General features: G+C 40.1%; 1 protein-coding gene across 7 annotated transcripts in view; it reads left to right on the top strand.

Annotated features, from left to right (window-relative positions):
• LOC131219563 (protein ENHANCED DOWNY MILDEW 2-like) overlaps nucleotides 1-26,776 on the top strand; it is a 39,040-nt gene that overhangs the window by 9,493 nt on the left and 2,771 nt on the right. For 5 of the 7 annotated variants that reach the window (XM_058214773.1, XM_058214775.1, XM_058214776.1 and 2 more), the window contains exons 6-15: nucleotides 527-623; nucleotides 733-831; nucleotides 1,801-2,048; nucleotides 5,204-5,293; nucleotides 5,628-6,149; nucleotides 6,654-6,798; nucleotides 6,901-7,002; nucleotides 10,208-10,300; nucleotides 19,471-19,512; nucleotides 25,545-25,655. In XM_058214773.1, coding sequence (XP_058070756.1) covers nucleotides 527-623; nucleotides 733-831; nucleotides 1,801-2,048; nucleotides 5,204-5,293; nucleotides 5,628-6,149; nucleotides 6,654-6,798; nucleotides 6,901-7,002; nucleotides 10,208-10,300; nucleotides 19,471-19,512; nucleotides 25,545-25,655 — 1,549 coding nt within the window. The remainder of the gene's footprint in view (nucleotides 1-526; nucleotides 624-732; nucleotides 832-1,800; nucleotides 2,049-5,203; nucleotides 5,294-5,627; nucleotides 6,150-6,653; nucleotides 6,799-6,900; nucleotides 7,003-10,207; nucleotides 10,301-19,470; nucleotides 19,513-25,544; nucleotides 25,656-26,776) is intronic. The other 2 variants (XM_058214777.1, XM_058214779.1) reach the window with 2 other exon arrangements.

The raw sequence follows: 26,776 nt of genomic DNA on the forward strand, positions 1-26,776 counted from the left end.
TTTTCATACCATTTTTCTGTTCACAGTAGTTTCTATTGTTTATCATGGATATCTTCGCAAAGATATTTTGGCAATTAATCTGTTATTATAAATTATCTATTTGATGTCCATATCATCTTTCCGACACCAGAACTTCATTATATACATTATTTATTCAGCAGGTATTTTACTGTCTATGGTGATTGGTGAATCAAATGTTAATGGAAAATTACTAAAATGTTATTTTAAATCATAATTAGTGCACAACCTTTATGCCTTGATGAATCGAGAATTTTGTTTTGAAGAATCTTGATAGTTTACCCTCATTCTTTATCTATGACTAATTTGTTGATGCGACATGATATCTATTTTTTTTTTTTCGTCTATTGGTATCAGGTCATATTCGTGCTCAAGGCTTGATATTCAGTCAAGTCAGCATTAAACATTGCTTGATGCTTCTTTCTTTCTTTCCTTTTTTTTTTTTTTTTTTTTAATTTTGGTTTCTCCATGACTGAATGACATGCATTTCACTCTATTTTTTATACAGTTGTGAAGGGAGGTGTTTGAGGTCCTTCCATGCAACTAAAGATGCTGGTGCTGACTCAGCCTGTAAATCTCTTGGCATGTCTAAGGCTCAAGTGAAAGTATGCACACTTATGAAACCATCTTTCGTTTTTACTATATGTCCTGTTTTTGTTCATCCTGCTTCCAAAAGTTTGGGGCATTCACCTTCACATTGTTGGTTCGGCACAGGCAATTCAAAACTTCTTGTGCGCAAATTGCCAATACAAACGGCATCAGTGTTTTTTTTGTGGCAAGTTGGGCTCTTCAGATAAATCCAGCAACGCTGAGGTTTGTTATATTCTAGCAGAATTTTCAAGTCCTTTAAAAAATATTAATTTGATCTTTTCTTGTCTGAATGATTACAATTTTTTGTGAAGGATTAGCTAATGAATTTCACTGGTAAAACAAAGGGGTAACAACATTTCGTCTTATCATTTATGGTAGATGCCGGTAACTGAACTGAAATCAGCCTATGATGTAAAAATTGAATCATGGTCAAGTGACTGCTGATGATATAAAGATCAATTCTAGCAATCCCATTCTTTTCAAGGCTTTCTTGCAAGTTGTTTGTATAACAAGGAATATGAAAAAAGAGATACATTAACCACTCTAGCAAGTTCTCAAGATTATTCATGAAGATCAATCACACAGAATTGGTAAGAGTCAAGAAACCAGTCATAAGAACACAGTCGTATTACAATTAAAACTCTAGCAAGTAATGCTGTCTCAAAATATTTTTGGTACTCAAGATATGCCAATGGAACACTGTTTGTGTGAGAACAGGGCCATTCATCTGGTGCACCTACCTTGTGCACGCCACGGCCTAAAGGAGGTCAGTCTGCTCAGCAGATGGGTCACATGTATTTGAAAAAAATGGACAGTTAAGCACTGGTAGATAATTCACACTATGTGCGCATTTGGCCCACCCAATGAACGGGCTGGCATGATTTTTGGTCGGTGGTGCACGCATAATGGAGCCTGCCCCTATCTGTCACACGTGTCACAATCACATATTGTGAATATGATCTGGAATCCTGCTCCTGTGCATGCCTTAGCAACTGCTTCTTTTGGTAAGGCTGGCGTTAGGTACATTCTCTTTGGTGATGGTATGTGTAGTTGTGTACATTCTTCTTTCATTCTAGCTTTATAATGGGTGTAGTTTAGACATTTTTAGGTCGGTAGCTCAAACTTCTATGTCCTCAATGCTTGAAACTTCCTGACTGAGATGCTCATTCATTGTGGCCTTTTGGCTTTCAGGTTTTCCCCTGTGTTTCTGCAACCTGTGGCCATTTCTATCATCCAGAATGCGTTGCAAAATTACTTCATCCAGGAAATGATGCTGAAGCAGAAGAGCATAAAAAAGAGATAGCTGCTGGAGAACCATTTACTTGCCCTGTTCATAAATGCCTTGTATGTAAACAAGGAGAAAACAAGGAGGTTGAGGAGTTGCAATTTGCTCTCTGTAGACGCTGTCCAAAGGCGTACCACCGAAAGTGCTTGCCCAGGTACCTTCTAATTGTTTGCAGCATTTCTTGTCTGACATACGTCTATGCAGTGTTCATGGTATTGCCAATATTATCGATAATATGGGCAGTATTACTGCTATCGCTGGGTTAGCTGTACAGATACTGGGGGCAAAATGAAATTTGCAAGATATTATTGATAATATCGCTAATATCATCGATATTATCGCATATATCGACAATATCATGAGATATTGGCAACATCCCTTTGAAAAAAATATACTGCATTGTTGTTGATATCATGCGATATTTTTGTCAACGATGCCGCCGTTAATTCCTTTAGAATTCCAGAAAAAAAAACCCCATCATTTTTAATTTTTTGGGGGATCTCTCCTAAATAGGGTGTCCCGTATCCATTACGATACGGCCGTATTGGCCGTTATGCGATACGGGGTCGAAACGGGCACCCCCCCCAATTTTGTGACGGGCCATAACGGCCGTTACGGACCCGTAACGACTGTTACGGGCCTAAAGGAAATAGGGAAAAAAAAAAAGAACAAAAAAAAACACATACACTTTTTTTTTTTTCCTTTCCTTCTTCTTCTTCTCCTTCTTCTTCTTCTTCTTCTTCTTCTCGGGCTGCGGCTGCGGCCCCCCCTCTCGTTTTCTCCTCCTCCTCCTCGGGCTGCGGCTGCAGCTCTTATTTTCCCTTTCTCTCTCGTTTTCTCTTTCTTTCCCTCTTGTTTTCTTCTTCTCTCTCCATTTCCCTTTCTTTCCCTCTCATTTTTTCTTTTTCCCTCTCATTTCTCTCTCCTCCTCTCTCGGTCTCGGTCGGGAAAAGAATGGAAGCGGATTGGTTGGTGTACCGCACACCAGCTATATCGCTGCTATAGGTACGTGTCGTGCGAAGACGAGCACTGATGCTCCTCGAGCTCCGAGTTGTACGAACGGTTTAAAGGAAATCAAAGTTACATGGGCCCCACAGTGATGTATTTATTATATCTACACCGTTCATCTATTTTTAGAGTTCATTTTAGAACATTACCCAAAAAATGAATCATATACAAAGATCATCTGGACCACACCATAAATAGTTGCGGAGATAATGATTTTCACCATTAAACAATTTGTAGGGCCCACCATAATGTTTATTTTACATCCAATCTATTCATAAGGTCAAAAATACCTAAATGAAGAGGGAAATTTTTTTTTCATATTGATCCAAAACTTCTGTGACCCCAAAAATGGCTTCAATGGTAGACGTTCAATCCCCCACTGCTTTTTGCAGTGTGGTCCACTTGATAATTAGATCTGTATTATTTTTCGTGTCAAGCCTTAAGACGAGCTCGTCAAATGAATGAACGGTTTAGATATAACACATACCTCGTGATCAGACCCACAGGACTTGGTGACGTCAAATGAATGGACTGCGTACGCAGCCCGCTTTGATGGCTCGAGTTAATAACAGGTACACGTGCCACATGGGCCCCACCATGATGTATGTATTTTATCCATGCTGTTCATCCATTTTGCCACATCATTTTAGGTCATGATCTAAAAAATTAGTAAGATCCAAATCTCAGGTGGACCACAACATAGGAAACAATGGTTATAGAATGCTCACCATTAAAAATTTCTTAGGGTCCACTGTAATGTTTATTTTCCATCTAACCTGTTAATTGGGTCACACTGACGTGGATGAAGGGAAAACACACATGTCAGCTTGATCTAAAACTTTTGTAGCCCCCAAATTTTTTTTAATGGTGGATGTTTAATTATTGTTGTTTCTTATGGTGCGGTCCACCTGAGCTTTGGATCTGCCTCATTTTTGGGCTCATGCACTAAAATTATTTGGCAAAATGGATGGACGGTGTGGATATAACACATTCATCACGGGTGGGGCCCAAAAAACTTTGACACTCGTGTGCTACACTTCACAATCCAAGTCCCGCCTAATTCGGGCCCTTAAAAAATTGTACACGAGACATGTATTAACTTAAAATTTACCAATTAAATTATGGACTATAATTGCTAACTCACAATGCCAAAATCAAATTGTTTGGATAGTTTTAATTGTTAATTTGTGGACGCATATTTTTTTAAAATAGGGACTTATTTTTTTCATGATTCACTATCCAATAAATGTCCACCAATTCATAAGTGGGATAATGCCAATAAATTGCATGAATTTGAGGTTGATTTGGGCATGGATTGGTCCTCTAAGTCAGCCCCAAATTGGCAACGCCATCAACCTAAGTTTAATTTCATTTTTTTTAAAGAACTATTGGGAGAAATGATATCAAATTGTGGAGTATATAAATTAGATATTTAGAAAATTAAATATATGAATTTTGTAGTCAAATTCAGGTTATTTGGTTCATAAATTCATCAGACAGTCCGATACAACTTCTCACCAAAGAGTGGACCGTTACACCACGATAAACATGTTCCAATTTATAAATGAATGCATATTTGGAATGCTTAGAATATTTCGGATTTAATCCATATTTTTTCATATTTTTTTGGCAAAAAAAAATAATTTTGCACCGTTACGTCCTCGTATCGCCGTTACACCCCTGTATCGGTATCGGTATCGGAGGGCACCGTTATGCCAACCGTTACCTTTACGGGATACCTTGCTCCTAAGTGTGTTTTAAGTTGGTGCATTATATGTGTGGAATTTCTTAAAAACTAGTGCATAAGCATCATATTTATTAATTAAATATTTTAGTCCGACAATGCATAATTTGGGCCCTTAGACAATGGAAACCTATTATGTGTGCGTGTGTGTCAGTTCAATTTTTTTTAAAACCTTTTCAAAAAAAAAAGTGTATGTGTGTCTATATATATATTTGTAATATTTTGAGTTCTAAGTGGGTAATCATGTCTCTTGACATCTCTTGAAGTTCCAATGAAAAATTCCACTATTTCCATAATTTTCCCAATATTTCCCTCAGACACCAATATTTTACTTGATATCTGTGTTAATATTGCTGATACATGTTTCTATATCCCAAGTCATTGAAACCTGTAACAATACTAGTACTTTGAACAGTGCAGCCATGTAGACATTGCTATCATCATTGTCATCGTCATCTAAGCCATATCCCAACTGGTTGAGGTTGGCTACATGCATGCATGTATGCATGATATGCATTTTGCATACGAATTGCTGACGTTGTAGTTGCTTGAATCAGGAAGATATCTTTTGAAGATTCAGAGGATGAGGGTATTGTACAGAGGGCTTGGGATGATTTGATTCCAAACCGTATCTTGATCTACTGCTTGTAAGTTCTCAGACGAGCCTCACTCCTGTCTTCAGGAGAAATTGTACACAATCTCCCACTGTCCAATGGCGGTGAGCAGCAACCCTTTGCATACTCAAAATGGATTCCTTACCTGCCACAAAAGATTGGCAGGAATCTCATTTTCGGATGCACATTCGGATTCTTCATTGCCAGTGGATGGGGGAAGGCATTTTAAGTTTTTAACACAATCTCCTGTGTTCCAATGGAACACAATTTTACAAAAAGGTTGGCAGGAATCTCATTGTTGTTTCCTTCAGCATATCTCCTGTTATTCATGTTTATGGTGGTTTTTTACATTATGATATTTGACCAGGAAGCATAAGATTGAAGAAGATATTGGGACGCCGATAAGAAACCATATAATATTCCCATACACTGGAGAGAAGAAAAAAGTGCGTCCCTCAGATTCACAATCGGGCAAAGAAAAGATTCTCGTAAAGAGGAAAGATTCTGTCTTTGAAGACATTCGAAAAGATAGGTTGGCCACAAAGACCACAACTAAGTTAGGGAAGGGGTCTTTCCCCATAAAAGAAAGTGATTCTCCAATAAATAGTGAGAAACGACTATCCCGGCAAGGATCTGATCTGCCAAAGAAATCCACAACGCTTGATGCCTCCAGAAAGCTTTTGAAGGATGGTTCCAAGGCAGTCTCAATAAAAGCAGAGAAGTCAACTTTAGCGGAGGAAAGCAGGACATTTGTGAGAGAGGAGAAATCACCAGTTAATTCTAAGACAAAGGACATGTCTACCAGTAAACTTGAAAAGATTTTGTCCCCTACCGGCATTAAGAAATCAAGTAGTCCACTGCCTGTAGCAGATGTCGAAACAGAAAAGAAGTAAAATACTAATGCCCTGACACATATTTATCTTTTAGTTTAGTTTTGGTTCTTTTTATAGAATTGAATATACCGATCCTTCTATCTGGTAGCAAAATATGTCTGCCTTGAGAAAGGCGATGGCTACTTGCTATATTAGGATTTAGTATCCTACTATCCTGTTCCACCTCATTCATCTATGGGCCCTTACTAGTATGTGGTTTTGTTCAGTCACTAAACAGGCCATGTTTGTATGTGAGAAATGGATGGTTGTAAAGCATTGAACATTGGTCAAATTCAACATACTCATTTAGCCCATCTGATGAGTGGATCAAACATGATTTTGGGCCATTGTGCATACATATGGTGGTGAAGGCATGGACCTAATGAATGCTCTGGATCTGACAAGTAGGATTTCCTACTGTCATGGATACTTAGCAGGGCTCCTTATAGATTCTAAATTTTTTATTCATATGCTCCCGGCTTTGAGGTACGATATGTTCTGAATCCGCTCCTGCGTTGTAGGATAATGGCTTTGATAAGGAAGTCAGCATCTTCACTATCACTGGAAGACATCACGTCAAAGCACAAGCTGCCTTCTACACATTCATACTCCTCGAGAAACGTGGACAAGACAATTACTCAGGGAAAGGTGGAGCGTTTTGTTGAGGTATATCTTACACCAGACGTGTGCAGTGTAGCTGATGTATCATTCATTAAAAAGTTTGGATTTGTTATTCATTCATGTGTAATTTAATGTTTATATTTGCAGGCTGTCCGGACAGCTTTGCAGAAGTTAGAAGGCGGTGGCAGCATTGAGGATGCGAAAGCTGTTTGTGAACCTGAGATCCTAACCCAGATAATTAAGTGGAAGGTGTTTTCATGCAGCTTGAACTTCTAGGAACAGTGATGTATACGTACTAATTTAGATACAAATTCTTCCTGCAATTTGCCACACAATTGATAAGAAGGTTCAAATAAAAGATTGTTGATTGATACCAAAGAAAGCCAAATTGTTGGTAGATGCCAAACAACCTACTCAGAAACTAGTACTCAAGCACCGCATGCTCACAATATAGAAGAAAACCTCAAAGAGAACATTTATTCAGTCAATGCTCCAGAGTATATGCTCATACAAAGACTTCTCTAGGACTGTAGACTTAAATCTCAATGGTCCACATATCACTTATCTAATTCTACTCATACTTGCTACAAATTGCTAATAAGAAACTCACTGATAGAACTCTGAATGTGTATCAGCCTTTTAGGTCCTTGTATACAATCGAATGGGCTGGACTTGCTGTCGGGTAAACCTCAAATTAATTAACCGTTTGATATATAGGGGCTTTAACGCCATCAAATAAGACTTGGGGGCCCCATAGTTCAATTGGATTCCATATAATAGTGGATTGTCACATGCCGGGTTCTGAAAATCGGTTTTGGTGGATGCAGGCTCAATATCACTATGGTATATGCCATATCAGACTATATCAGTGCGGTATTTTTGGTCAAAAAATGCAGAAAAATATCATCAAGGGAAAAATGGAAACAAAAGAATGCATCTTTTTTTCTTTTTGTGTCTTCGACATGTATTCAATGTTCTAATGGGCCATTCTTTGGTAAGAATGCATTCTATCAGCTGGACCTGTTGAAAGTTGAATTCATGAGTCTTTGACTTCCAAATTTGGTGTTAAAGCTTATGGGAATTAGAAATTCTTTGGTTTATCATTGCTTTTTTACTGTATTGTTTTTAACATATTTTTTTGAAGTATATTATCATTTTATTGAAACAAAAAAGGATGATAAGGCATCATCAAATACAAAAGAAAAGGCACCCAAACCCCTATTTTTTAAAATTTTTTATTCCATAGAACACCCAAATATATTCGCCGAATGGGCCCATTCAATGACAAGACGCTTAGCTCGAAGCAAAACTGCCTCAGAGTTGCATATCTCGTCTCAGAAGACTTAATTGTCAAGTTCTACCCAAACCATCCAAAGCACTGAGCATAAAGACTAAAGACGATCATCAAATAGTCTTCCTTTTCTTGCTGCCCTTCTTGCCACCATGCCAGGCCCTTAAGAAGATCCTAATATCATGCTTTAATCAAACATCATAGGAATCACCAGAGATGAATTGGAATTAAACTCTGTTATTACAATAACAAATATTGTGAGTGCAATATCATGGACAACATAACACGTTATAAGTAATTTTAAGCTTGTTATCCCAAATTCATCAAAGACCAAGATTGCCGGGTCAATTGTTGTGCCTCCGAATTGTATTACTGTGTAAAATTGCAATATTCTGTTTAATATGCACAATTGCAATTGATAAATTGTCATATGATAGAAGAAAAAATGGAAGGATCAATTTTGGAGTACATGGTGATTTGGTTTTACATTTGAAATTGTTATGCTGCCCCTCTTGTAATTAGATAAAAAAATAGCTGTGAAAAACATCCTTTGATGTTCTAGATTTTGTTGGAAGTGGACCGATGATAATATGTGAGCAGACATTTCCTATTAGGATTTCCCTGTTTCATGAGCCATAGAAGAAGTTGGAGAAGAGTACGCTGTTCTCTGCTTTTAGGAGCTGGATCATGATGCATGTTTTTGAATTTGTTGGTTATCTTCTATGGTGTGGGTTTCATGAGAGATTGTCACATGGCACAGGATAAGATGACCGCAGCCTCCTGAGGGTTCACTTTTGTAAGCCATGGCATAGGAGTCAGGATAAGTAAAAGAGGTGATCAGTCTTTGCAATGAGCAGTTGGTGATCAGAAGATCTGGGTGAAAATAGCGAAGTATCGACTGGGTTCCCATTGAGGGGGCGGAGCACCTACTGGTACTACAGTTCATGCCAGTAACTCGAATGGCTCCACAGATATGGTGGTGGAGCAACTGAAGCACAATGAGACCAAAAGGGTGATGTCTTACAAGATTGTAGTTGACGAAAGGGGGAATCGATCTTAGAATACTGGTTCAGGTGGGATCTCACTAAGGGTTTGGAAATGGGGTGGGTTGGGTAGAAGGGAGAACATTTGTCCGAGAAGAGCCTTTTAGGTGGTTCACCTGAGATTTGTGATGGCTTGATATCTGGTGTCCCTTCATCTTGGTGGGGTGAACATGATGAACCTGTTGGATGGCATATACACACCTTGGGAGCCACACACACAAGTCTATGTTGGACGTCCCCTCTCCCTTGTTTTTTGTGGTGTGGTCCACCTGAGTTTTGGATTGAGCTGATTCTTGGGTTTAGGGCCAAAATTTGGAAGGTGTACCTGATGGACAAGGTGGATGTTACACATGTTATGGTGGGCCCCCATACAACTTGACTGTATGGGAACTTCCCGTACAACTGACTGTTTTGGATCATTGCCGTAGGTATGCATGTTTTCATGTGTGTGTGTGTGTGTGTGTGTGTGGGAATGGAGAAATGCTCATGTCCAACCAGTTGGTTGATAAGTTACTATCCAACTGGCAGATAAGTTCCAACCCGCCATGTGCCCAAAAGATCCTATCCATCTGATAGGTCGGGCCTAGTATGAGGACCACCTAATGCAAAATCAGCTGGATCATCTCACCAGGTGAACAAAGCCATTGGAAACTATGTACATAGCTTCTGATCTAACAAAACAATACAATTGCAGCGCACATGATGAGTGGATCAACTGATATCATATTTGGTGATCCACACACATGATAGGATGGAAATTATCCCCAGATTGGTTGGAAAATTAGCGGTCCAACCTGTTGCGCACAAGCATCTTTGTGTGTGCACGTGCCCACCTGTGTGTGTGGGTGTGCATGCATTTGTAATTTGTGACATAGAAGTATGAGCTAATGACTTGTTCTCTATCTTTAGGCTTGCTCAACTCTGATATTTATTTATCGTGTTTTCTGTATCTGGCATTTAATTACAAGAACACGATTGCATGCAGCAGTTACATTTATCTTGCAGAAAATTCTGTTTTTCTATTACATGTTGTGTGTATAATTTTCTCACATCTTTTGAAAGGTAAAATGAGCCTGAGAACCCTTACAGGTACCGTACTTTTTTTTTTTTTTTGCTTCAGAACAAGCTCAAAGTTTACCTTGCACCATTTCTCCATGGCATGCGCTATACATCTTTTGGTCGCCATTTCACGAAAGTGGACAAGCTTAAGGAGGTATGGTAGTGGTTGCTATATTTAAAAATGATTTCATATGAAATAGAACTAAGTTGTTGTACTTCTTTGAAGGATAATTGCTGTATTGTGTTAGCTGCATTTTGATTTTGAAAGCAATGCATTGTCGATGGTTACTTCAGGGTATGGCCAGTTTTTGCAAGTTAAATAAAAGAAATTGCTGACTTTCTGACATGATCTACAAGTACTGAGGCATGCTCTTCCCCATGATAAGATGTTCGTTGGATTGTGAGCAACATAATGAAGTAAAAACAAAGAAAATAACAAAAATCTTATTGAATGGGTTCCCAGACTGTTTCTTTGGTCTTGATTTCCATGCTGGAAACGAGATTTCTTCCAGAATAACTCAAAAGGAGTTGCCTTAATACAGTTTAGAAGAGATCCTGGAAAACGATGTTTTTTGTTTTTAATTTGTTTTTAATTCTTTTTGAATTTCGAAGACAAGCTGTCGCTGTATTGTCGACACATAACGCATGTATCGACAAAAAAGTGGAGTGTTATAACTGAAACAGGACAATATTTTGGGATATATCATTGTTATCTTGATACGTCACATTAATGTCAAAGATATATTGCATGTTACCAGAGAGTACTCCCTGGATATTTCATGTTGCTGAGGTGCAGTACTTGTAGTATTGGCAAACACTATCGATACTGTAATTAATGTTCATAATTATTTTAGGAACTGGTAAATACTATTTTTAAACTAAACAGATCAGTCTGAGTTTAATCTTTGAACTTTGATCCAAAACCTTGATTGAATAAGGTCACTGACTGAACTACCGTTAGAGCTGGGATCGGACCGACTCGACTCGCCTAACTCGACTCATCCGACTCGTTTGGAACTGACTTGACCTGAACCGAATGGGTGAGTCGGTCCTAACTGAGTAGCCTTCGCCGAATCCGAACTCAAACTGAGTGGAGTTCGAGTTACCCAGTAACTCGACCTGAAACTCAATCCGGTCAAACTCGACTCGACCCGAAACCGACTCGACTCGGATTCGGCTATATATATAATAAAAAATCCTAAAATTTAAATATCTCTAACCCTATACACCGGACCCAACCCACCCCGGCCCAATCCCAAACTCTCTTCCTCCCTCGTCCTCCTCTTCCAAGTCCGACAATCACCATCACCACCCTCCTCTCTCTCTCTCTCTCTCTCTCTCCCCCCCCCCCCCCCCCCCCCCCCCCTCCCAAGCTCAGCAGCCACCTGCCACCATCATCGGATTCACCACCGTCGTCCTCTCTCTCCCCTCCACTACCTCCTTCCCTCATCTCTTGATCCGAATCAGTGCTAATTCGAATCGACTCGGTACTTTTTACCGGGTTGGACTCGGTTCGGATTAGTCTAGGCAAGACTCAGATTTGGATCGATTCAGGCATGCTGGACTCAGTACCAGTCGAGTTGAGTTCAGGTTAGGTCTATTTCAAAAACGAATCTAGTCGGGTCAGCCCTAACTCGGTCCGACTCGACTCGATGCCCAACTCTAACTATCGTGATCGTTTGTGCTTCATGTATGCCAGTGTATTAACTTAAGCAGTTTACAAGCATAATTTTGTTATGCAACAAGAGGTGAAGGAATTGCACAAAACAACTTAACTGTGCTTGTTAAATCACCTCATAAGTAAAACCAAACGAAATCTAAGCTCCATTTTCAACTGTTGATCAAAGTCTCAAACCTAGTGACCCTTAGCCTTAGGCAATGTACATTTTATTGTGCCCAAAGTGCCTAAAAAACGCCAATGAATTCTGGGATGTGATTCAATGTCCAAAATGGTGGGTCACAAAATTTACTAAATTAACTGTAGCAAATCTAAAAAAGACCTTCAGATGAGCAATCGGGTCACTCAAAATGGATTCCTTGCCAGAAAGCTATGATTTCTGGAGGCTCTTAGGAGTCTCAACATCTGGTCAAGGGTTCGAGTATCCATAGGTGGTGAAACCCCACCAAGGCGTGATTGTGTGGGGTGTGTGCGTGTCTAAATTAAAAAAGAAAAAGAAAAAAGAAATGGATTCCTTGGCAGAAAGCTATGATTTCTGGAGGCCTCTGCATAAAAGATTTGTATGGAACTGTATATTTGGGCTCTTTTTTCAGCTTCCAACCAATACATATCTTTCCCAAGAAGTTTTTTTTTTTTTTCCCCCAAGCCAGATTGTGTCTGCATCCGACATTTATGGCTGAGGATTGTAGAGCTTGAACAACTACTTGAAGGCATCAACAATTTTTACCTCCAATTCACCTTGAGACAGTGAAGATGCACCTGCCATTCCCTCCCCACCCCAATGACTCTTCCCCACTGAGGCACTGACATTGGTTGTTTAGATTCCTCCCATTCGATGTTTAAAAGCATTTGCAGGTATAATTGATGGGTTGTTGCATTGCTTTTTTTTCTTTTGGATATCCCATTTGATGTCGTCTAGCTAGGTTTATAGGATTCACCCTCAAGGCTATACAAAATGGAACTGAGAAACTGACAATCCATGTTAGCCATATTCCATGTGCTTGTTTGCTTGATTTTTGAATTATTGAGAAACTCCTTCTGACGGATGTATATGGGCAATGTAATGGGCTGATTTATGCACAAACGGTTGTAGAGTGTAGCACTAGCAAGAGAGAGATGGAGGTGGGGAGGACGTGTTAGGGTTTCACGTCCTCACCCTCTTTTTTTATTTAATGCAAGTGGACTCGGCCTAGGTCCATAACGTGGGGCTCAATATATATATATAGCAGGTTAAGAGTGTATTTATGTTGAGAAAGTAAGATGCCCAAGTGAGATCGCGCCACTTCAATTCCAAGGAAATATTTCAAGGACTCTGCAAGATAGTTAAAAAATCGATAAACGAACATCAGCTCCACCCGAAAATCATAACGAACTCCTCATAATGACCAAAAATCAACAAGATATACGAATATAACCAACAAGCCACAAAATGGCATCAATGCTTCATCAAAGCTACGAATGAAAATAAGTTATACAAGCCGTGTAGGTCAAGTATGTGGTCCAAGCCATGTAAGGTAATGTGCGATCCAAGCCATGTATGGCAAATGTTCCATGTTGCAAGGTTCCCTCTAATGAATGTGTAGTACCCTAAAGTAGATTTGTTGTATGTTAATGATCCATCCTAGTCCATATCAACAAGCTTTTGATCATAAGATGTCCATTCCTCCTATAAATGAGTCCTTTCCCAGGTTCACCCTTTAAGTAGTGAAAAATCTGAAAATATGCATCCTAGTGATGTGTCCTTGCTTTGTGCATGAATCTGCTAAGCATTCCAATGGCGAAGGAGATGTTTGGATGAGTGACAATCAGGTGTATAAGCTTGCCCACCAATCTCCTGTATTTCTTTGAGTCTTCACGAGGCTTCCCCTGATCATCATCCAGCTTCACGTTTGGATCGATGGGAGTGTCACACAGTTTGCATCCTCAATATATATATATAGCAGGTTAAGAGTGTATTTATGTTGAGAAAGTAAGATGCCCAAGTGAGATCGCGCCACTTCAATTCCAAGGAAATATTTCAAGGGGCCAAGTTCTTTTGTTTGAATTTGTTGTCATATGTGATTGTTAACTTTGGCCATCTCTTCATCATCACTTTCAGAGATAGCAATATCATCCACATAGACGATCAGAATCACTACTCCCTTGGCTCGGTGTTTTACCAACACTAAATGATCGACTCTACAACGACGAAAGCCGAAGTTTAAAAGAGACCTGCTAAATTTTTTGAACCATGCATGCGGAGACTGTTTAAGCCCATAGATGGCTTTCCTCTAACTTGCACACTTTCCCACTCTCCCCCTGAGCAACAAATCTTGGAGGTTGCTCCATGTATACCTCTTCAGAAAGATCACCCCTAAGGAAAGCATTAGTGACATCAAGTTGGTAAAAGGGTCAGGACCTGTTTGCTCCAATAGAGATCAAAACTTGAATAGAATTTAATTTAGCTATAGGTGAAAAGATCTCCTCAAAATCCAAGCCGACAATCTGAGCGTAGCCCTTGGCAACAAGTCTAGCCTTGAGATGCTCAATAGAACCATCAGATTTATATTTGATTGTGTAGACCCATCTATAGTCGACGAGTTTCTTACCAAGAGGAAGAGAGGTCAAGGACCAAGTGCTAGTTCAATTCATGGCAGATATCTCGTCCTCCATGGCTTTCCGCCACCTTGGATGAGCCAACACATCATGGAGAGATGCGGGGACCACATCATGAGACAGTGCCAAGGCAAAGGAGCGAAAAGAGGAAAGAGATGGTTATAGGAAACAAAATAAGATATGGGGTGAAGAGTGCAAGATCAAATACCTTTGCGAAATGCATTAGGGATGTCTAAATCAAAGGGACCATGAGGTGGGACCTCCAATGATAGTGGTGGCGATGGGAGAGGTGAGGCACATAGCACATCCTCCCTTCTAAATGAAGGCGCTAGGGGTGGTAGCATAGGGCAAGGTTGTGGTGGCATGAGGCGAGGTTGTAATGATGAATCTTTGGGACAATATGGCATGTCCTCAAACAAAGAGACATCGACATTAACATAAGGTTGGTAGTTGGGTCTATGCACCTATATCCTTTTTGAGTTCTGGAATATCCTAAGATCATATATTTTAGAGCATGTGGGTCAAGTTTATCACTGGAACCACCCAATTTATGAACAAAGGCGACACATCCAAATGCTCTAGCAGCCAGTGCAAAATGTTCAATGTTAGGATATAAAATAGAGAATGGAGTACCCCATTGAAGAATAGAGGATGGTTGCCCATTAATGAGGCAACAAGCAGTGAGCATTGCATAACTCTAGAAATGCTTGAGAATATTCATGTGAGTCAAGATTGAGTGTGCTACCTCCAAGAGGTGATGATTTTTCCGTTCGACAATACCATTCTGTTGGGGTGTGTGGGTGCAAGAAGTCTGGTGCATAATGTCACATAAAGTGAAATAATTCACAAAAGAAGAAATACTCAACTCCATTATCAAATCGTAGGCAACATATTTCCTTTTGAATTTGTGTACGTATTTCCATGTGAAAGGATTTAAACACGTAAAAAAATTCAAAACGATCATGTAGCAAATAAACCCAAGTCATCCTAGAGAAGTCATTAATAAAAATAACATAATAATTAAATTTGTTCAAGTTTGGTACTCGAAGGGGACCCCAAATATCTAAATGTACCAAATCAAAAGGGGATAAACTACGACTTAAAGTATGAGGTAAAAGGGACGATCAACCATGTTTAGACAGCTGACATGCTTTGCAATTTATTTGGGTAATACAGATAAAGATGGAACTAATTATGTAAAGAACCAAGAGAAGGGTGCCCAAGGTGGACGTGCCATACTGACGGAGGAATGGAATTGGTTGAGAGTAGTGCAGAGTTCACACCCTCTGGTTTGAAGTAATATAGCCCCCTTGGCTCATGCCCCCTACCAATCGTCGCTTTTGTTTGGAGGCCCTGAAAAACACAATGTGAAGGAAAAAATGTGATGGAACATTTCAAGGATTTAGTGAGTTTACTAATAGACGAGATTCAGAGGATGTTTCGGTACAAATAAAATTGAATCCAAATCAAATCGAGTGCTCAGAGATGCAATCCCTTTGCCTAGGACGAAAGAGAAAGAACAATCAAAAGAAGACAACTGAGAGGGTACCTGTCATATGATCTGTGGCCCCCCGAATCAATCACCAGGGGTGAAGATCCATTGTACGCAGCTGAGGCGTTACCTGAGGTAGCAAGTGAAGTGGATGCACCGACACCAGAATCTGTGACTGAGGTCCTCCCAAGTAATTTCTCCAAGTCTGCTAGAGAGATGGTAATTGATGTGCTTGAAGAAGATGTCTTGCTAGAGAAGACAACGGGGTTGGCTCGAGGAGAGCTAGAGATTCCATTTCTCTTCATGATTTCCCAATATTTATCCATTGTTTGATTGGTCTTTTTACAGTAAATGCAATACCACTGTTGTGAAGAGGATCGATCATGACCACGTCCTCCAACATGGCCACCAGTAAATGTGCGTCCCCCCTGAGCATTGTTGCCCATATCAGTGTAAAGGGCAGCATTATCTGGAGAGAGCGTCAAGTGGTGTGTAGGATTGGGAGTGGACACTCGTAAAGCATGTGTAAAAACATTTGAAAGAGATGGCACTTGCTCATTGCCAATAATTTAGGTTTTAACTAGGTCCAAATAGGGGCATACAATGGCCAGAAATAGTGCAACCAAGATCTCTTCTAGTTGACGTTGTTGTTGGGATGAGTCTTGGGTGAATGGGTGGTGAAGTGACCGTTCATCAACTAAGCCACATAATCGAGCACAATCCGCATGCAAAATGTCCCCCTGTTTAATTGTTTGGAACTCACAGAAGATATCATAGAGGCGTTGTTTATTCTTCTCCATGGAGTAGAGTTGTTGTAAATTATCCCAAATTTCTTTGGCGGCCTCTTGATACATCACATTATTGTAAACTTGCTCTTCCATACAGTTGAAGAGCCAACTCATTACTTGGTAATCATCCTCTCTCGTATCAGATTCCTTACTTGGGCCATTTTCTGAAATATGTTTATACTTCCATTTGGATTGTAGAAAGACGGTGATAGAACGAGCCCAAGCCAAGTAATTCTCAACACCCTGCAATTTAATTGACACAATTTGTAGATTCTCAGTTTTACTCTCGACTCGAGTTTCCATTTTCAATCAATCACAGAATAATAAGGAAACTGAGATGGGGAGAATCAGTTACCACAATATCAATCAACCAATGTGCTAGATGTTGATGCAACAAAACGAACTCAATGGTCCGTCGATGAAGTTCAATCCAGCTGGCCGATGCAAATTCGGCACACTGGCTAAGACCATGATTCCTTCACGCTGGCCAAACACGTGAGTTCCTTTAGATGAGTCGTCAAATGTGGGCCCACCTTCTCTTCAAAGCCACACGTGTGGCCAATGGGCTGAAGAGGATTTGAATGTGGACTGAGGTAGATCTGGATCGAAGTAGATTTGGGAGTGCGTCCAGCAATAGTATGGGCCACCACGTGTGGATTGTCAGCAACAATAGGAGGTGCCACCACGTATGGTTTGGTGGCTTGTTTGTTTGGAGCAAGGAGCATAGATAGACAAGGTCTTCCAGCACACATCAACTATAGCACAACCCACTATAAAAACCACAACTTGAATGGTGTGGCCCACAAAGGAAAAGGATAGGATAATCTTCCTCAATGTTGAATGCAGATCCAGCAAACCAGTGTTGATTGATCCCAAAAAAGAGGCGACACCACCGCTGTACTAGGTATCCAACAAAGTTGGCCGGATAGATTTGGGTGTTCATGGATCCAACTGATCCGAACACGTTCCAAGCCGAGAATCCCGGATCTGATTGATTCGACAATGCCACACCAAGGGAAGAAGATTACGCACACTGTCTCACTCCATTAATGGCAGCACATTAGGGCAGAACCCAACGGATTCTGCATTAAAGAAAGAAGGCATGATGTGATCGGATCACGCTACTGACGACGCCAAGCACGAATATGATGCGTGGGTGCGGGTAGAAATCAAGATCGGCGGGTCACGCAGGGATGGATCAGATCTGCTCTGATACCATTTGAAACTTCTTCTGGTGGGTGAAAATGGGCGATGTAATGGGCTGATCTATGCACAAACGGTTGTAGGAGTGTAGCAAGAGAAGATTGTGGAGAGAAGAGAATAAGTGAAGAAAGAGAGAGATGGAGGCGGGGAGGATGTCTTTTTACTTGTGATACTTGGACATTGTTGTGGCAAGTAATAATGCATCATATCTAACCTGCTCATGAATACCCAAACGCTGTATGCTTGCCACATCTGTTATCACAGGACTTAATAAAAGTTGTTGCTGCCATTATTATACATGTTATTGCTGTTGTTAGAGGCCAAGGGACTCTTCGTAAGAATGGCGAAACTCCAATTTGGCATTGAGACCATGCATGTTGTGCCCATTGTTTAGTCATGCAGACCATTTGTTGGGCCCCAATGTGGATGGGAGATGCCCCAGAAATCTTATATATCAGATCTTAGCCATCCAATCCCTTTGGCCTTTTTTCATTGTATAGGTGACTGGTGTATTTTATTTTATTTTTGTCCAAATTCTGAGATTTTTTCTGTCCAACAATTGAAAAGGTTATGTACCACCAGGGAGATTTTGGGTAGTGGAAAATGGAGTGGGCCAAGCATATTCATATTTTGAATTGGCCCAGTCTGATCATTTCAAATCCTGCCCGGACCTGGTCCATCCTCAACCCCATTTTTGGGGCCCGGTCCATAATCACAAGTGCATGAGATCAATGGTTTGGGTTGCTGAACCATGGGTCCTGCATATAAGGATCGCACTGTGTTGGACCCCCTATTCCGTAGCGGCTGGTGCTAGCATAACTTGCTTACAACACGAGGGCGTGATTTATGTTGACTGAGCCCCAGTTGGGGATGGCTTTAGGATAGACTGCTAGTCCTATGTTAGTTTTGTACCAGTAGAGACTGGTGTTGACTCATCCTCATATGTGGCCCTGACATACGGCTATCCAGACCATCTAAATCATGGGTCCCGTTGTGAATGGAGCATATATCTAAAATTACACTGATCCATCAATTGTAACCATCCAATTAATGGTACCAAATGGGTTGTTAAAAAAATAGTGAGTGGTTCGAATTTGAAGGGAAAAATCAGATGGTTAATGTTGTCTTCCCAATGCAAAATTACAATGATGGTCCATTTAAAGTTGGCTGATGGTCTGGACTGCCATACACCTATGGCATGTGTGCTAAAGTGTGAAGAGTCAGCCATTTAAAAATTGTTTCAGAAGTAAGCAACATTGGAGTCTAGCACCTCTATGTGTTGCTTGCTTACTGAAAGTTACCCTGCCCACATACCTATGCGAGTTATTCTAGCGTTTTCAATTCCATATTAGAGTACTTTGCCTATTACTGTTATTGTTATTCCTTTTGCTACTAGTATTGTTCTGATTATCATTATGTTTTTTTTTTTTTTTTTAAAAAAAAAATTACCATTATGATCATCCTAGTCATTGTCGTAATCATCACCATCACCGTCATTGTCTTTTGTGTACACTGCCCACATGTTTCCAGATAATATGAATGCTACTAGACTGATTTTTGTTGTGCAGATTGTTGACAAGCTCCATTGGTATGTCCAAAATGGCGACACGGTAACAACTGCGTACTCATTCTTGCTGCTCGTTTCTCTTTTCTCAACCATGCTTTATTTTGTCTTTGGATTTAAACTAGTGGTTATTCATGTTGGAACATGAAATGTGTGCTGGACTTGCAAAAACCCTACTATTTGTTTTCCTACTTGTTGGCTACATATGGTTTTCATGTTTTTGCCCCACTCTGACTGATAAGTGCATCTATCCTTCGCACCTTTGGCAATGCTGTAGTAAAACAGTAACCCATTCTTCACATCAGAATAATTGCAAAATGAGCAGGTTTGAAACAGGTAACACACAATAGTTCCGTTCCTCTTTTAGCTAGTATACTAGTTTAAAAAAGGATGCCATGGACCTTGTCCAAGAATTTAGTGAGAGAGGTAAGCTTACTATTGGGATGGGGACTGCCTTTTTAGCATTGACTCCTAAGAGAGACAGTGCAGAGTCATTGTTCAGGCTTTTGGCCTTTTAGTCTTCTTGGAAGCCCCTACAAAATACTGGTTTAGGTGCTGGCTAATAGGTTCAGATTGGTGCTTCCTTCGGTTATAGCAGAGAACTAGGGTGCATTTCTAGCAAATCGACAAATTTTGGATAGTGCACTACTTATGAGTGTATTGATTCAAAACAAAAGGAAGGAACTAAGGGCCTGTTTGTTTTTTCAAAACAATGGTAAATCCACGGTAAATAGTACTTATTACGATTTCACTGTGTTTGAAAATTCATAGTAATTCGTGTCTTTAAAACTGGTTTAAAAGAGATAATTTTAATTTTTGAACCTCAAGATAATGCATATGATATATCCGTTCCGTCCATCTGTTTTACTACAATATTTTGAAGCATGAGACAAAAAATGAAGCAGATCCAACACTCAAGTGACCCCCGCCAAAAGAAACAGTGGCCCCACAAAGTTTTTAACGGTAAGTATTCGATTCCCTTTTTCATATGACGTGGTCCACTTGAGTTTTGGATAAGCCTCATTTTTTTACTCATGCTATAAATTCAGCTGGAATAATGGACGAACGGTGTGGATAAGCGAAAATGCATCACAGTGGGACCCACAGATATTTTATAATATTCTTGGTTTTCGTGTAAAAAAGTAAGCAGTCTAATCAGGTTTGTTGTAAATGCATTGGGAAATAATTATTATTATTTTTACACTGTATTTACCAATTCACGGAAAATCAAACAAGCCTAAAAGGAGTGGTTTGCAAGCTAGATTTAGAAAAAGACCTAGCCGTACTTCGAAACATTTGGGGGGAGCGAAACTCTAGATGTTTTCGCAACAAGGGGTCCCTTGGGAAGATGGTTTTTGGAAAATCAAGAGAGACTATAGAATGGGCAGCTAGCTCCTGTAATGTGGACACTTTGGTTGCATGTTCTATATTCAATTGTAGTTAGATTTTTGATGTATTGTTTGTGGCTTGTAATTCTTGAAGCTGGTTTTAATAAAATCAACACATTATCCTTCAAAAAAAAAAAAAAAGAGTGACAAATGATAAGCAGCCAAATCTAGTCAGCTATCAGTTCCCTTTAGCTCAGGCTTTAACAATAGCACATTGCTATGCACCACTAGGAATAAGAGAGAATGGAATACGCTCCCATCTTTGAGCCTAGTGAAGATCTTCGTGCTAAGGACATCTTGAAAGAAGGTTCGAGAGCTAGAGAAGATTTTTTCCAAAGGCTTGAAAGGCACAAGGAGAAGTAAAGCGAAGAGAGTTTTGAGAGATGGATCTAGAGTAGATTTTAGAGAGGAGTTCGCTAGAGACAATGTTTTTAATATTGTTATCGTGTAATGTATCACACCCTTGGTATGCAGATACATTTCGGTTATCACATGGGATATATCGGTTGTATTGCATAATGTATCGTTGTTGTTGGGAAACATGAGACCATTGGGAAATTGGTCGAATTTTTCAATGAAACTTCAAGAATTGTTGAAAAAGATATCAATTCATAGAAATCAAAACATTACAAAAAAAAAGGTGCGCATAATAGGAGTTTCCTTTGTATGGGGTTCTAATATAAGCGTTGTCTAATTAAACTGATGCAAGTATATTCATACAATTTATAAACGTAAAAAGACATGTATGGAAACACAAGTAATAGATTTAAAGGCAAAAGAAGAATCACTGGATTAGGTTACATACATGTTTGATTTTGTGTTTGGATACAAAGATTGCAATTGATTAGAAAGAAATTGAGAAATTTCGATTTTTCCCAATTTTCTGCAGGCCCATCTCCCCCAAATCTCAAAACCGAAGCGCGAAATCTATGATTTTCATGGAAAACATCAAGAACCATAGATTTGTAACCATTTGACACCGATTTAACGTGATTTACATTAAAAAAGGATCAAAAATCGAAAATGCTCACCGAATTGAATAGGTGGGATATATCGGCACTACCTGTGTGTTTCGTATCGCACAACTGGGATACAAGATATATCATGGGATTTATCAGCCAATATCGTTGATACTTGAAACACTAGCTAGAGATGCTTCAAGAGAAAACCCTAGAGGAAGGTATAGGAATGGTGGTAGAGATAGAAGTTGGCATTATGATAGGGCGAGAGAGAGAAGGGGGTTTTCCTATGTTGGTTGGGGAAGATCTTCACATCGAAGAGGGGTCTCCTTCTCAAAGGGAAGTTATGGTGGGAAGTCTTCGCCTGAGCCTAGCAGGGGTCATTCAAAGAGTAGCAAAGGAGATCTGAGATATCTCGTCAAAGCATATTGGGAAATAGGAGAAGGGATTTTCCCAAAGTAAAAAGGGTGCTTATAGTAAGGTCGGAAGCATCTCCAATGTCTGACGAGGAGGAAAGAGGGTGTGGATCCTGACAGTTAAAGGAAGGAAAAGAGGACAGGCGAAAGCTTGAGGGAAGGAACTACACTCAGTGAGCTCCTTACTTTTTGCGTCAATTGATTCCTTGATGAATGGATGCACTTGCATTTCTCACGAGTGTTTGGACTGTTCAGCAAATTCAGGGAGGTGGTAATTCCTAGGATTTAAAGGGTCTTCTATGACCTGGGGATTTGCATTTGTTATGATGGATAGCGAGCAAGACCTTTGGAGGGCTATTGAGGGTCTCAAAAGTAAAAGATTTAATGGGAAAGAAATCCGTGCCCATCACACTTAGCATGGGCTGAGGGTGGCGAACTAAGAAGGGAGGGAGGATGATGGTGGCATAAGGAAAGGGGAGAGGGTGTTGACCAAGGTGTTCCAAAATGGTAACGGTGGTCGTAACGGCCACCACCGTTACCGTTATGATACGGGCCGTATCAGTTATTATGATCCTTTTTTATTTTTTGGAAAAACTGTTATAGGACCGTTATGGGGCCATTATGGGACCATTACTGCTCTTCTTTTTTTTTTTTGTAAAAGTCGTTTCGACTCCGTAACGCGTAACGGTTATGACCGTTACCGTTACGTAACGGCCATTACGTAACCGATTTTGAATACCTTGGTGTTGAGTACTATTGCATATCCAAAGCCCCAAGAAGCCTCTCATAGGAGAGCTATGGAGGAGGGGACTTGAAGAGGACCGATGTTGTATGCAAGCACCTTGATGGGAGGCTCTAATTCAGAGGCAAGCAAAGCTAATTCGAGTAACATCTCCCTTAATCCTTCTGCCCCTGAGGTAACATCTCGGCTCAGTAAGGTGATTGCCATTGATTAGGAAACTGAGAAATGGGAGAAACTCCGCTGGGCTAGGGTGTGTATCAGTCAAAAGAGGTCCATCTTTGTCCCCGAGTCAATTCCAATAATCACCGGAGAAGATAAGTTCTTCGTTCGAGTGGTCCGTGAATTTTTTCAATCACCCATGGATGGTCATTTTCCCGTTTGATTTTTCATCTTCAATTTGCTGATGACACAATTTTGTTTTACGAGGCTGACGAGTCTATGGTGGCAAATCTGAAATTTTTTATGAGATGGTTTGAAGTTGTGTCTAGGTTAAATGTTAACCTAGCTAAAAGTGAGATCCTGGGCATCCTCGCTCCACAGGAGTCCTTTTTCTGGTTTGCAGACATTTTTGGGTGTCTGATAAGATCTTTCCCTTCGTCTTACCTCGGTCTTCCCCATGCCTTGGTAAGCCAGCAAGTCATCTCTAGGATAAAGTGGTGGAAAGAATGGAGAGAAATTATCCTTGTGGAAAAACAATTGCTCTCTCCGGGCGGCAAAATTACTTTGATCAAATCGTCTCTCCAGTTCCAAAAAAAACCGCGGGGCGAAAGCCAACCCTAGAACCACCTAGAAACCCAAAGCAAAACAGAAAAGAGAACCCAACCGTCATGAAGCCCACTCCCTAACATACAGGAAAACCTTATATACGAACCTGTCCACATAGGATGAAGGATTCCTGAAACACCGATCATTTCTCATGTCCCAAACTACCCATAAGACAACCAACAGATCTACCCGCTATCGGGATCTGCCTATCTTCACACTGTAGCCATCATGCCAAGAGATCAAGAGATGAAGGCCTCCTCAATAGAGGATGGCATCACCTAGCTAATACAGAAGAAGGAAATGACCGAAGACCACATGGCCAAGGATAAAGCATAGAGAAGGATACTTTGAGTGTATGGTTCCTTATTTCTCTATGCTCTTAGAGTGCTTGTCATTTAACAGTGCACAAAATCACAATCAAGTTGCAATTCAATTCATCATCATCATAGACTTGTTATAGCTATTTGTGGTCGTGTTTCCATTGTCTTCGTGAATTGTGTTGGCTTGTTCCTCCCTTGGTGCTCTTAATAAAACTCTTTGCTATTGATAAGGAAAAAGTACCATGTTGATTTGAATAAATTAAAAGAGAGACGATTGCTTCTCACGTCCAATATTCCATAAAAAGAATAATATTGTGTATATCTTTTTGTTGAAATTGTATATTCTCCTAGACTTGCATACTGGATTTTTTTTTTTTAATTTTTTTTTTAAAATTGTATAGTCACCCCTCTATACCCCTAGACTTGCATACTGGATAAAATTAATTACAAAATGTGATCTTGACTATGATTTCTCCCACTTAATTTTGTCACTAATGAATGGGCCTTAGCCAATGGTATGCCCTGAAAAGAAAGCCCACTTGCTGGAACCTTATTTCCAAAATAAAACCCACAGAGTGCCTAGAAAAGTGGGCGAGCAGGATGCTTTTCCCACCTTATTAATATCATTAATATCCACTTCAGTAGAACTTGAAAGTAACCAATATTGTTTTGGGTGGAAAAGGAGGATAAAAATCATATCCTACATTGTGGTTATGGTTTTGCATACTGCCCGAGTGCCCCATGGAAACATGCCACTCTGTTCTGCCAAAATAGTGGTTCCACTGATTTGCGGTAGATCGAACTTCACCCAAACATACGCATACACAAACACATCTACTACGTATGCACATCTCCACTATATATAAAGTGACTAGGATTTGACCAATTTTACCCCTGCAATTAATCAAAGGAGGGTGTAAGCTTTCAATTTCAAAAGGAAAGATGGCATTTCTGGCCCTTCATTTGAGGACATTTTTGTCATTTCAATCCTTTCATGTGAGTAGCACACTCTCACTTTCCTCCTATCTGCACGTAGTCCATGCAAACGGTGTCTTCTCAGGGAGCCATGCAACAAAGGCTGTGTGGGGGATGACTCAGTGACATCCACTCATGCATCTGCTGTGCCTACATCAGCCCAGAAACGAGGCAGGTCTAAAGGTCTAATAGGCCATAGAATTAGAAAAAGTGGGGATGGGTCGTCCACCATTGAAACCACTCTAGGCGCCCTTCTCTCTTTTTCTGTGTATCATGCACATGAGAGTAGCCACACCCTTTCCCTCTCTCCCTCCTTTTTTCTCTCTCCTGTTCCAACCACATGCTTTGCATGTGCCATACCTCATAGTACATATAATATAGAAGTGTTAATTGAAGGATTTGGATGAGGAGATCTATTGAATTCTGTGAAACCTGTTGACTATCATGTTTCAGCATTTTTACACATCTTTTCTCTGTAAGGATTTCTGAGTTCTGCCCGATCCCTTTTGCCAGATTGTCGACTTCTGCTGTGGTTCTAATGATTTCAGTCTCTTAATGAGAGACAAGCTTCAAGAATCTGGGAAACAGTGCTCGTTCAAAAATTTTGATGTTATTCAACCAAAGGTAAGCACTTAAACCTTTCTAGTAATAGTTTCTCACATTGCAGAGCACCAGCATTTAATGAGCTCTTTTACATCTTTATCCGGTTTTTTAAAAATCTGTATGGTAACTTTGCATGTCATGGTGACTGTTTATTTCTTTTGGAGGAACTATATTGTGCTTGACCTTAAGAGTATGTCACAAATCATCAGCCCTAAATCTGTACAAGTGGCAACCATGGATCGATGATCCAGACCATTTATCTGATGGGCACTTCAAGTGGATGGACTATATCCAATGATCTCCCATCTGGGATGATCCCAGACATTTAATTTTCGGCCTTTTCTGTTGAATGTGGAAGTCGCAGCTTTTCAGGCCACTGATTAAAGAGTTAGCATTGTGCTGTCAAGGAGATTTTTGGAGACATCTAGGGTGCTCCTGTGACTCCTGTCTGATCAATGGTCTGAATCTCCAAACTTTTGGCCCTACTTCATGTTGCATGGGAATGACATCAGGTATATCATTTACACTTAAGGCTTGTTTGTTAAGCGGGAAAACCTGGTGAAAGAAAGGAAATCACAATGATTATTTAATGATTCTTTCTTGGCATGTAGCCAGGTCGCCATCTCGACAGCTTGGCATTGTTTGTTTCTTGTTTCCATTTTAATAAAATCCTAGTTGCTTTTCAAAAAATAGAAATAAAAATTGGATTCCATTTTTAGGGATTTGTTTGTTTTACAAGTAGTCTCATATTTCTTAGACAACAGTTACCTTATGCCTTCTGCTAGAGAAATGTCAATATAAAAAAGGCTAATGATTACTTCGTGGAATCCATGGTTTTCTTTGCATATCAAACAGCTGAAAACGTCTTGTCAAAGGAAAACTTTCTTATCCTTTCTTTTCCCGCTGATCAAACAGGCCCAAAGTACATGTTTCTGATGTGTGCAAGGCACCCATTTTGAAGTGCCCGGTTACTGTAGCCCTCGGGTCGAGGACCATATAGTTCCTCATTCATCCAAACTTCAGCAATATATTGATATTGAAGCACTGCATGTTATTTTCATCAGTTTCTGTGACTGGTGTGATGCATGTTTCTTGTCACCATAGATAATTAGTGCATGCTTTTGATGCTACCTGGCCATTAG

Source organism: Magnolia sinica, chromosome 11 (assembly GCF_029962835.1).
Source record: "Magnolia sinica isolate HGM2019 chromosome 11, MsV1, whole genome shotgun sequence".
NCBI lineage: Eukaryota > Viridiplantae > Streptophyta > Magnoliopsida > Magnoliales > Magnoliaceae > Magnolia > Magnolia sinica.